The 13,352-nt window shown below is 43.5% G+C and overlaps 1 protein-coding gene across 4 annotated transcripts in view; it reads right to left on the bottom strand.

The window, feature by feature from the left end:
- Positions 1-3,665: 3,665 nt before the first annotated feature.
- Positions 3,666-13,352, bottom strand: part of C12H19orf25 (chromosome 12 C19orf25 homolog) — a 31,674-nt gene continuing 21,987 nt past the window's right edge. For all 4 annotated transcript variants that reach the window (XM_086946651.1, XM_086946650.1, XM_086946653.1 and 1 more), the window contains exons 2-3: positions 10,849-11,012; positions 3,666-5,068 (exon numbers count right to left, since the gene is read on the bottom strand). In XM_086946651.1, coding sequence (XP_086802777.1) covers positions 4,857-5,068; positions 10,849-10,984 — 348 coding nt within the window. In that variant the 5' untranslated portion in view covers positions 10,985-11,012 and the 3' untranslated portion in view covers positions 3,666-4,856. The remainder of the gene's footprint in view (positions 5,069-10,848; positions 11,013-13,352) is intronic.

The following is a 13,352-nucleotide window of genomic DNA, read 5'->3' as shown; positions in this document are numbered from 1 at the left end:
AACGGTATGCGTTGTAATGCCTGTGTTGTAGTGGTAGTGCGGAGTAAAAAATGCGTTGTAACAGGTGCATACCCTTCCGATCAGATGAAGGATCATTTCTAAAGCCCTTTGCCTTTTGATTAACTTGTCACGGGGCCTCAACGCACTGTGGAAGGTATAGCGGTAGGGTCTACATTCTAGGAGGAAATGGCAGGGGTTTAAAGAGCAGCACTCCCCAGCTAGCTTTCAGCGCCAGGAGTGACTTGGTCTGAGCAGTCAGAATATCACATCAAACCTCTGCATCCCAGGTTACTACAGGACTTCATGGGGCCCCAGCACTGATCATTTCAGCTCAGATTGGTTCTTGGCACTGGCCTGTGCTGACTCTACTAGGAATGAGAGGCCAAGAGTGGCAGGGAAGACATATAACTGGGAGTGAACAGTCAATGAGAGGCGAAGGGCCTCTGCGTATCAGAGGACACAGAAAGAGCAAGAACAGAGGGACAAGTATCTGTGGGAGGCCAAGAAATGTAGAAAGGTCTCTTACTCTACAGAAGATAAGTAGCCTGTGACTACCAGAAGTGATAAAAGAGCAGGAGAGGCCACTAACAGAAGAACCCGAGACATTAACATCTGGGAGGAGTCCTCTGAGTGGACATGGTCAACTAGAGGCGGCCAGTGACCAGCCAAAGGCAAGAGGGAGAGAGGCCAACAGAAGAAGACGGCCCGATACTGGCAGAGGGCAAAAGCAGAGGAGAGGCCTCAGAACTGTGACCATGAGGCCTGGGCAAGAAGCAGGCTAGTCTGAGACCAGAAGTAGGTGAAGACCTGAAAGTGCGAACAATACCTCAGATTGTAAGTGACCAAGTGTAAGATTTTGATTGCGAGTTAAGTGGCATTCTTGACCGATGTGTGTGTTGCCCACAGTGTACTCAATTTAAGACCATATCAGAGAGATATGAACAAGCAATCTCGCACACCAAGCAGCAAACCATTATCTAGAATCTCATAAGGTGGGCCTTTTTTCTTTGGAACAACTGATATCAAGCTCAGTCCTACAAGAGGCACTTTGGAGAAGCGGCTCGGCCAAAAAGAAGCAAATTACACATTGATCTTCCATTTGAAGAATCAGAACAAAAACACTGAAGAGCATCGCTAGCATCTATAAACGCCAATAAACTCAAAGGGGCATATTAGCAAGGGCGTTATCGACGCTTTAGCAGAACTTTCTGCAATAAAGCGGCGATTTTTTTATCGCCCAGTTACCAAGCTGTCGCTAACGCCACTTAGCCACAGCGTCCAGGCGATAGCGACCAGTTTGGGGCCCGCTTTGCATGTCAGCGATATTTATCGCAAATGACATGCAAAGTGGGCGTACCCAAACAGGTAGCGACTGAAAGCAGTCGCTAACACAGTTATCGCCTTTTAGCAATACCCCCGACGCGATAAAAAACGCTTGCTAACCCCGGTTAGCGCCAGGATTTTACACCTCGTAAAAACCTGACTTAGCCATAATAGTCAATGGAAGGTGGATTCTATGGCTAAGTCCCCACCTGCCTATTAGCAAAATTTTCATTAGCGATAACATTTTTATCACTGGAAATCTTGCGCTAAACAAGGGATTCGCCGCTATCGCTGGATTTTTCACGCCGTGGAGATAAACATTGGTAATACTGCGTTATCTCCGCGATAAAATTCAGCGATAGGAGGCAATAAAAAAAAATAAATTCGCGCTATGCGTGGTTTGCGATCATTTTCGCTAGTTATTGCTAATATGCCCAAAAGTGTATTTCTAGAGAATACTAATGGAACAAATCAACCACAACTGGGGGAGGGCCTTTGTTTTTATTCGCATAGTTACCAAAGAGATCGAAGTATGTTTTGGTAAACAAAGGTCCATAAAGCAGCACTGTCTAAATTATAAACTGAATGTTTCAAGGGGATGAGGAGTACAGATTAAAATTTGACCTCTATTAGGGGGAAAAGAGAGGCATATTATCAACAACTAGCAATATTTATCGCTAAATGGGCTTAGCGAGTTTTTTTTTTATCGCCAAGCATCGCCGGATATTATCGCAGAGATAACGTGCTATTAGCAACGTTTATCTCTAAAGCGATAAAATATCCGGCATTAGCGGCGAAATGCGTGAATATCGCTGAGAATACAGCGATATTCACGCATTAACGCCAATAGGGTCTTAGCCATAATATCCACCTCCCATTGGATATAATGGATAAGAACTGGTCTGAGCAGGAGTTAGTTTTTGGAGATATTTGCGCTTAGCGCGAATATTTCCATTGCTACGCCTACGTTGATAATAGGAATAGCGATGTTAGCGACTGTTTTTAGTCGATTACAGGTTGGGTACGCCCACTTTGCATGTCATTAGCGATAAATATCGCTGACATGCAAAGCGGGCCCCAAACCGCTCGCTATCGCCTACAAGCTGTCGCTAACTGCTGTTAGCAACGGCTTGCTAATAGGGCGATAGGATTATCGCCGTTTAGCGGCTGCTAAAGCGGCGAAAATCTCTTATCGCCCTCCTTGATAATATGCCCCCATATCCTTACATCAAAGCTTCAGCAGAACAGACATATGCACACATCTTCCAAGCGACACAAATACAAAATAGAAACAGCTTTGTTTTCTATCTGAGGGGAACTCCAAGGGAAAAGACAATATAAATCTCATTTAACTATAAGGATATATATATATATATATATATATATATATATATATATATATATAATAGGAGTATGGCCCTGGACACCGAATTAAATCAATGAACGATTGGACCTGGAATGGAGTTAAAATCTTGGATGTTTGCCCTTAAGTATCTCCGTAATATCTTGCTCAACCGTCCCCGAGAAAGCAACGGAGATGGTGAAATGTCACGTATTTCAGAAGTTTTCGCCAACGCTTTAGCGCAGCTGGATTTGCTTTATGAATTTGAGAAGAAAAATTAATATATTCTTTAGGCAACTGGCTGCTCACCTGTTTTATTTTGTATAACTCTTTCTCTCACCTTCACTAGGTTATTTTAATTATTTATATTTTCCAGTTTTATTTTCTTCTTTGTCAAATGCAAAGATGCGCGCTATTAATGGCTCCACATTAGCGATATTTATCCAGATGGGCAGGGCAGGGAGATCCTTGCAAATCCTTGAGCTCCCAATTTTTTGCCTTTTGCATTAAACTTACTTCTGTATTAACTATTCCTCATAGGCAATTTGTTTCCATGTTTGCTGTTACCATGTTTCTTTTTCACTTTTTTCACCTTTATCTTAGATCTAAAGTTACACCAGAGCCAGGGAGACCTATTTGAGGTTGATTTATCTAACATTTTTGGTTTATATCCTTCTTGCAAGAACATAAAATATCAACTGAAGAAGAAAATCTGTCATTAAAAGTCTTCGCACTCTTTGCTGTACTCCCCATCAGCCGCCATGGTGGTAAACCAATGCACCAGCACCGAGCACATAGAGTATAAAACTTAGGGCAGTCACAACTACATGATAAACAGATGTGTTTTTACTGTGAAGAGGGGCCAAGGAGTAACATGAACCCAACTGGTTATTAAGATTCTGATTAGTCTGACACCATTACTATCTCGGATTAGCTTCAAAATTTAGGTTTAGGTTCATGAGCTGCAAAAGCAAGTAACAAACACAAGTCCAAGACATGGTACAAGGCCTTTCTGTACTTCAATACAGTTTTATTGATGAAGTAAATTTACGTACAAGGAAGAAACCATGATAACAGATGCCCAGTACCGTAGACGCATCCCCTTCATCTCATTACCGGTCTCAGTCTTAAATCTTGAAGCAAAACAACCCATGATCCTTTCCCATGCACTTATCACTCTCAAGGCCAAAGCAGCTTTTAAGGGAAGGTTTTTAATGCCAACCAATATTTTAGAAAAGTGAAAGTCGTTTGGCCAATCTGTTTAAAAAAAAACAAAAAAAAAAACAGTAAAACGTCTCTAATGCAGCCTTTAATTGAAGTCAATGATGTCACGTGGGTTTCCGGGAACCTTCCATTCTCTACAAGAGCCACACCACCAGCTGCTTCCAAAGTTCAGTGCAAGGCTCTTGTAGGCATGTCCTCAGCCCTGGTCCTCAGACTGCTGGTGTCGATCAGTAGTGTGTCGAGGAAGCCTTTCGCTCTCCTCTAGCGGAGATCTTCAGGCTATCAAGGAGCCTCTTCTCGAAGTACTTGTTGCTGTAAGAGAGGCTGTTCATGTACCTCAGAGGCAGTGGACCTTGCTCCCGGGTGATGTCCACATAAACAGGGATGATCTTCCCTCCGTTACGCTCCACATTATTCACTAGATTCCACTCTGTGATCCGCTGGTGCCAGCGATCAACGACGGTCCTCCTCGACAGCACAAGGATTGCAACCCGGCTAGCCTGGATGACTTCACAGATGGTGGAGCTGACAAGCATCCCGGCCACTTGGTCACGGTGCTCGCAGTATCCCCGGAGGCCCTGCTGCTCCAACATGTGACAGATACAGGATGCAATATTTTCATCTTCTTCACAATACCAAAGCGAGAAGTCATATCCATAGCTGGAAGAGTTCATCCCTGACCCAAGACTCAAAGGCCCACAATGTCTGGAACCCGGCAGAAATCCCCTACGGATCTGCTCTGTCCATACTCTGGCAGTCGACAGGCGATTGAGTAGACTTCTTAGATTACAGCACAAAGAATAGGAACGAAAAATCTTTATCCCATAAGCAAGTCCACATCGAAGGTCCTCTGAAGACTTGGGGAAACCAAGAATCATGTCCTTCAGGATGAAGGAGTCTCTCATGGTGGTGGCAAAGGGTGCCCCTAAAGTAGCACGTGTCTGGGCATCTCGAGCTACTTGGTACCTCACAAGGCCCGTTCTTTCACTTCACTAATCTTGCACTCCAGAGACTCTCCAGCCTGCTTCAGTTGCTCGCATTTTGCCGTCAGGATACCCTGAATCTCTTGCAACCTCTGGTTCATCAGCACAAAGGAGCGGCTTTGCTGGTACTTCTGCTCCCGGTCCTTCTCTGCTCCGCTCTCCTCCTCTCGCGCATGGGCTGGTGGCTGCAGCGACCCTGGAGAACGAGAGAGCAACAAAAAAAATACCATCAGCATATCTTTATATCAGAACAAACAACGCGTCCTCCAAATGAAAGGCCGTTTGAGTCATACTATGAGGCAGCACCAGTTCATATGTTAATACTAGACGCGGGGGCTGCCATACTGGATTGTGGTCAGTGACTTCCCTGCTATGGAGATCATTCTACTCGCTCACAGTTGCGTCCCTGAACCGGTTATCAAGGTCTAATCTAACGGTGTTAATTAGTATTGGTATTTTTTATACCCTCTGTAGATTCTGTCTGTTGATACATACAATTGAAGAGATGTTAAGTTTACAAAAAAAACGAAGATTCACCAGTTATGGTTCCCCTGCCCCTCCCACCCACTACACATGTTCAGAACTCATGACCTTATAGTGAAGAGGAAATGTAGCTGAGAAAGAGCAGACTTCAGTGCTAACCTACGTGCGCCCTCGATGACCCTGCCCAAAATGTGACTGGGCTTGACAATAAGTTCTACCGAGTGTACCCTAGTTGCAGGGATTGGCCTTTGGCCAGACTGACACTTTCACCCTCAATGCTGGCCTCAGGAAACCTTAAAGATATTGCCAAACTGACAGATCTAGTAACCCAAATGATATACGTGATCCAAAAGCAATGCATTCAACTCAAATGTAGTGCTGACATAAACATGGAAAGCCCTTTCATGAAGTTAACATGCGACTCTGATGGGCTACCTGCTGGAAAGCACTTAGACCATGAGAGAACAATTAAGTAAAAGGACGGCTCAAGGGAATCTTTTTACCAGGAAATAAATGGATCTGCTTCCTTGGCCTGATCAAAGGAAGTGCTTTACCACAATAACTACTTGTCCGAGTGAGAGGCCTGCACATTGGACGAACTTTAATAAACAGACAGTACGTGTGTGAGAAGCCTAAAAAGAACTTTAAGAATGGAAGTTATGTGCTGGTGAGAAGAAGCCATTGCCTGTTTGAAAGCGCCATCGCGATATCTTGGAAGAAACACACCGTTGGCGTAGGTGAATGTATGTGAGGATTTATCTCTTCAGCACAATAGATTTTGCCACTATTGTGAAGTATGCACAATCACTTCAATATTAGGAAGGTGGGCACTTGACGTGCACAGGAATTGGACAAAAAGTGGATACAAGATGGGGACTAAATTTCCGACTCTAAGCCAAAATGGTAGATTTGATTGAGGGTGCTGAAAGCACAAGGGACCATTATCGGGAACTTATATGACGGACTCTTGGCGGGTCATTTCATGCCTACATAGGTCCGGCAAACAGTGGCTATCCTGAGGAAGGCGTGTGTGCCGAAACATGTGTATAACAATGACCATAACCACATAAGCCATATTCACAGAATGGAAAAACCAAGATAATAGTAGACCATAATTGAATTATATGATAAAATGTATTTAAGACAATACATAGTAATCATGTTTGTTAACGGAAATTGAATGACTTGCTATAGGAGTTTATCTTTTGAAGAAAAGAGAAATAAAATGAAAAAGAATATGTGCATGTTTATAGGAGTATGAAAGAAAGAATGGAAAGTAATGGAAAGTTAGAGAGTTGGATGCACTTGAGTGAGTGGGTCATAGCAGTTTTATATAAAAGTTTGCAGAGACACCTGCAGAGTACTATTGTTTGTAAAATGCAACTAATCTTAGATGAAGGAAAAAAATAACTTGCATCACTGTATTAATGAAATATATAATGTACTGAATAGATATTCTCAATAAAATGTTATTTAAAGAATTAACCTTTCTGAGCATCAAAGGATTATTTGAAGATATTGACTGGTTAGACGGGTTTTGTTTTCTGTGTTCTTTGTCTTTTCCCTGCCTCATTACCATTAATTTGCAGGGGGTCCCTTTCTCATATTTGGTTTAGTGCCATGTTTTGCTGTGTGTCAGAATACTGATAGATCCAACGCCTAGACTTCAGAACACCATTGCCATCATGGTATATGAGGCAGAAATGAATTCTTGGATCTCAAAAAAAGAAGCAGAATATCTGATAATAAAAGAACCCAAAACACCGTTCTTTTATTCGCTTCCTAAAACTCACAAGAACAGACACCCACCACCAGGACGTCAGATAGTATCGGGGATCGGTTCATTATTAGAACCATTATCTAAATTTGCTGATGAGTACTTAAAACCAATGGTACAAAAAAAAACCACTTATCTGAAGGACACTCGTGACTTACTGACTCAAATATCAGACAGAACATTCAATTCAGAAACTATGCTACTCGTAGGCTTAGATGTAGAATCACTTTACACCAGCCTCCCACAACAAGAGACCCTTCAGATGCTGGAAGACCTGTTATTTATGGAAGGTTGGCCCTACAATACCCCCAGACATTTTGTGTTGGAGTGTTGCCGTCTAGCACTAACAGAAAATTATTTTGAGTACAATGGCGATCTATATTTACAATGCCATGGCACTTCCATGGGGAGTGCCTTCGCTCCATCAGTGGCAGGTCTCGATGTGAGCCATTTCGAGAACCACTTCATTCTGAATGAGAGCAATCCTTTCGTTTCCAGTATATTATACTGGAAACGATATATAGACGATATCCTATTAATCTGGCACACTGACCAGGATCTCAGCCTATTCATCGAATGGCTCAATGGAAGAGACAAGTGGCTTAAATTCACCTATACCTCAAATAACACCCAACTTGATTTCCTTGACCTTACGATCTTTATGGAAAATGGCAAACTAGAGACAAAAACTTACACAAAACCAACAGCAAAAAATAGTCTCTTATCCTATAAAAGTTACCACCCGAAGCCCCTACGGGACAATTTACCCTACAGCCAATTTTTAAGGCTCAAGCGAAACTGTAGTAAAACTATAGATTATGAGGTCCAAGCAAAGGAATTAAGCCAAAAGCTGAAAGCTAGAGACTACACTCCATCGACCATCTCCAAATGTCGTAAAAGAGCCAAGAATCAGCCCAGAGAATGCCTTCTCCAAACCAACAGAAAAGAACTAAACCCTGACTTGGTCACATGTGTAACCACCTATTGTCCGGCGACAAATGAAATTCAGAAACTTATTAATAAGAACTGGCGCATCCTAGGCACTGGACAATACGATTGGCCAAAACCAAGATTTGCGAACAAACGTACAAAAAATCTTAAAGATCTATTAGTACATACACGTCTGGTCCAACCAAGACAGAGACCAACAAATATGAGGAACATTGACATGATACCTGTCACTGGCCATCATCCTTGTGGCACTTGCCTAGTATGTAAACTGACAACAACTACAAAGACACTTCAACTCACGGATTCCCTCAGCTGGATCCAAAAACAACACATGAACTGTAATTCTACTCACGTAGTATACATGATATGGTGCCCATGCGAGAAAAAATATATAGGAATGACGTGTAGAAAAGTTAAAACACGCATTGGGGAACACAAAAGCAATATCAGACTTAAAAAAAACACCACCAAGTTGTGCTCCCACTTTGTTGAAACCGGCCATAATTGTGAAGAATTAAGGTGGACAGTACTTGAAACACTCACAGATAAGACCTGTAATGCAGAAAAAATCCTTTTTGAGAAGGGGCAAAGATGGGTGGACCGCTTAAAGACCCATATCACGGGCTTAAATGACAATATTCCATGGCACCAATTTACATGAGCCCTATGTGCAATTTTGTTAATAGCTGTATCAGGCACATTCAGACATGTGGGACCTAATACACAAATCTTTTCCAAATACACCTTGAACATTATCTCCCACATCTATGTTTGACTTAGTAAAATGATGGTTTCTATATGAAAACACAGAAATCAAGACATAATACCCATTGGACATCGAAGAGTAAACACTTTTTTACATATTTTTATTTCCAAAATTCATGCGTTTATTTTTAACCCCATTTGGTTTAAAAATATTGTTCACAATATCGATGACTGTATAATGTCCTAAAAGCAAGGCTTCTCTCTGTTACTGATAAGACTATAATCTTTAAGCTTCGGTTACTACACACAGTCCTCTCTCTAGTTTCACTCCCTCTTTGTGTTACTTAGAAGAATCACCAGGAAATGAGCTCCCGGTATCCGCACGTGCTGGTAAGAAGGGCTTGTAAACGCATAACATAGCGTCCTGCAGATATGGTAAGACCGGGTTTTCACATTCCTAATTTCTCACTTTCACCAGCTTAGGACTAGTGAGTCCCAGTGCCACCCGTTGAAGTATCGGTTTTGTCGATTTGAGGTAAGAGCCGCAATATGCCGGCTGGTCGCGTTTATTGCCGATTTGGTATCTTTGCATAAATATTCTCTAATGCGCTTCCCTGCTAACGCTGGTCGCGTTTCTTTTGCTGACTTGGTACACTTTTATAAGCATTATTCTACGCGCTTCTATGCTGACGCCTGAAGTGAACCTCCAGTTATTCAGGGTACCTCTTCTTAAGATATGAATCCATTTACGCCTCCTATAAACCGAGTAACCATCCAGGCTGTATAACGCTATTGTAGACCTACAAATAACATCTAACAGGGACTACAATTTTGGATCCCTATTTCCCTTACTCCTGTTTACAGCCAATACAATTACCATGAAAAGATAATATTCACATTAGTTTCTCTAGTGTAGCTTTATACTTAGCTGTCCTCTTGATGATTCATTACTTTATGTGCATAATTTGTGCTAGCGACAATTCTCTCAATATGAGCAATCTAGAAAGTGCTATACATGCATCCCTACTATGCAAATGTATATTTCTTCTGTTTTTTCCCCAGAAATCCTGTAAAAGCTAAAAACTGCAATAACAATAATTAATTACTACACAAGTCGTGTAAGTAAAAGTACTGTTGTGTGTATTGATTTGACCTGACGAATGCTCCGTAGACCCGGCTGGGCAATATGGAGCAGAAACATGTTGACTGTGTTTAACCCAAGGTATCAGGAGATCCAATAACTTGACCTCAAGCGATACCGACCAATTTTTAATAACATATAACCTCACCTTCTCCATTAATTTCTATCACTGGTGAAGTTCATTGTTTTTTACAATTTCCTTTGGGGTGCCTCTTTTGAATTAAGATTTTTTTATCTCTGGACACTACTACAATAGCCAGAGGTTGCCTCTGGATGAGGCTGGCATATAGCACGTCTTTGGAACATCCAATGATAAAATGCCTTAACGCGAGTGTGGGGCGGTTGAAAGATATATACCGCATGTTAGACACTGCGTTTATGAGGGTGTTCCATCTTAACCAAAGGTTAAGTAGTTACAAGTGTCCATTCTTTTTGATGATTGTATGTTTTGCTGTGAGCCTGATGCATTCTATCAGAGAAGGTAGAACTAACAATTGTCAGGATAACGTATCTTTAATTGAGCTGTACATGCCTGTCATCATTCGTGGATAGCTGCAAAACCGCTGCTGTGCCCCATCTCGTGTTTTTTTTAATGAATGACAATTTAGGACTGACCACTTTGGTGGAAGGTCCCGCCACGGGGCGGCTCTCGCTGGTGAAGGTCCCACCATGGGCGGCTCTCGCTGGTGTCTTGTGAGCGACTAAACGATGCAGAGGTTGGCCTTGATATAACATTTATCAAAGTGCTAAACAATTTGAGATTTGTGAACCACGAAGAAGTCACACTAGCCTCATCCAGGAGAGAGATCCGACCCACGCTTCTACGCTCACCCTCGCCGTGCTCCCGACTGTGCGAAGGCTTGCAATGGATATATTTGAAAGCTGCGTGCCCAATTCAGATCATTCCACTGCCCCTTACCTTCGCTGGTCTCTTCCGAAGACAGGAAGACTGGATCAGAAGGCAGAGCCCCATGGATATCCTCCAAGATCTGCTCAAACGTCGGGGGCTCGGGGCGAGTCGGGAGAACCACGCGCTTCTTGGCTTTAGAGGTCATACCTGGATCGCGGCATAAGTGCCCAACACTAGATAAAAGGAACAAGAAAACACATGAACACAGAGGACCACGGTGTCCAAAACAAGGATCTACACAGGGTGAGCACCGAGGAAGACAGCAATAAAACCCAAGCTCAAAGTGGGCGCTCCCGAGGAATTGGACTTTATAAAGTGAGTCAATCTGTGGCTCTCAAAGTAAGGTATGTTCAAGAGGGAATCGGTGATATGCAGGAGAAGCCGGAACCCGCGGTGACGTTATGTGTGTGTGTGTGGGGGGGGGCAGTATTTGATGTAAGGAAATGCTAAGACATAAATGAGATTCTGGTGGGGATAGTAAACATTTTGTTCAGGACAGGAGTCACATCACATGAGACACGGTGAAGGCACCATTTGGGGCACATGAACTACAGGGATACCTTAGAAGCCAAATCAATTTAGTTCTCTCCTCAAAGCCAACCTGGGTCCAGGCAGATGGAGACTTTTCCCAGAAGGCCCATTGGGTACACTGGATTTAATGGTTCACCAGTTTTTCAAAGGCAGCCCAAGAGACCTCGCTTACTTAGCTTGAACCCCGCTTTACAGGGTTGGAGGTACGTGTCACTGAAACGAAGGAGAACTTCTCTGCAGGTGCAAGGCGCTGCATGAGTGGCCTGGATTCTTGAAGGCTCCTGTTTAACTAGTAACTAAGTCACGTAACTGGGCGGAGGAGCTCTGGGTGGGTAGGGTGAAGAGGAATGCATGTGTGGAAATACTGTCGGTGGGGCTCAGCTGTTTGATCTGCACCTACTCCTATTGGCTGCCCAGTGTCAAGTCCCACCCTGGGCCTGCATCTCGTCCTAAAAAGCTTTGCATGTTGATGACGCTGAAAGGGGCCAGAGAAACTGTGTCTGCTCTAATTTTCTGAGGCACATTTCAAATCTTTTATTCATTTTGAGAGACAATCCTTTGACAATACACAGCTGTATGCCAACAACCACATTGACCGGCAATGTGGGATAGATGCATAAATCAAATATACACAGCTTAAGAGCCTACAACCCGGAGGCTGCCAGCGTTGTCTGGATTGCATAAGTATACTTATCAATAAGAAAAACAAAACCATGAGCAACACGAGAAGAGAGGAACTGGACATAAACCCCCACCCTCCTCCCCAAAAGAAAAAGAAGGTAAAAGAAGGGGTCCTGCACCGTTGTATACAAGTTAGTCCAGATACCACTCCCCTCCACCTAGCATTCCCCGCTAAGAAACTGTCCTACTACATAGGGGACGCCGCCATCTCCTTAGCCCCTGGTATCAGATGCAGTATTTGAAGTTATTTGGAGCATGTGACTTCTCTAAACTCTTCTGATAGCAATGTATAAAAGGGGCCCATAATTCTGCGTAGGTCTCACACTTGTGGTCTTGCACTAGTGAGAGGCCTTCCATGGCAAGAGTCAGCCATGATCTGTGTAGCCAAGTCGTGTGATCCGACACAGTCGGAGAGCCCCAGTGCGCTAGGATAGCCTGTCGCGCTGCCAGTAGCGCCAATGCCAATTGCCTACTCCGCAAGGAGCGCAGGGGGAATGTCAGCGCATTTGAAAGCCCTAGTACTGTGTAAGCCGGAAGACGTGGAATCTCTGCCTCAAAAGTAGCATCAACGTCATTCCGTTTTAAGGCAAATGTAAAAGCATCTTGCCCATATGAGGGGGAAATATCAGTAACCCCCATTTAGGCTGCTAGAACAGTGTCCACCTCTCAGTGAACCTCTCGGAATTAGGCTCGTATTCCATCAGATAAACTGTTATTCTTGCCCAGAAAAGACTGGGCTCAGCCCTACTGAAGGGTTGCTCGCCCTTTCAATTCGAGATAAGACTGGGCTCAGCCCTGCTCAAGGGTTGCTCGCCCTTTCAATTTGAGATAAGACTGGGCTCAGCCCTGCTCAAGGGTTGCTCGCCCTTTCAATTTGAGATAAGACTGGGCTCAGCCCTGCTCAAGGGTTGCTCGCCCTTTCAATTCGAGATAAGACTAGGCTCAGCCCTGCTCAAGGGTTGCTCGCCCTTTCAATTCGAGATAAGACTGGGCTCAGCCCTGCTCAAGGGTTGCTCGCCCTTTCAATTCGAGATAAGACTGGGCTCAGCCCTGCTCAAGGGTTGCTCGCCCTTTCAATTCGAGATAAGACTGGGCTCAGCCCTGCTCAAGGGTTGCTTGCCCTTTCATTTCACAACGCCATTCAAGGTTTCTTCGGTCTTTAAGCCGATGTTACGGGGCAGGGTAGAAAATCTAGAAACTTAAACCTGTCCATACAACTAGGACTCTGGCCACATTTAACTGTATTTTTCTTTAACAATACTAGTGTCAAATAGTTTGAAATGATTTGCCTTTTGACCCTA

Source organism: Lissotriton vulgaris, chromosome 12, assembly GCF_964263255.1.
Source record: "Lissotriton vulgaris chromosome 12, aLisVul1.2, whole genome shotgun sequence".
In the NCBI taxonomy this organism is placed as follows: domain Eukaryota; kingdom Metazoa; phylum Chordata; class Amphibia; order Caudata; family Salamandridae; genus Lissotriton; species Lissotriton vulgaris.
Note: the sequence above shows the minus strand (reverse complement) of the source record. Positions and strands in the feature narration are given on the sequence as shown.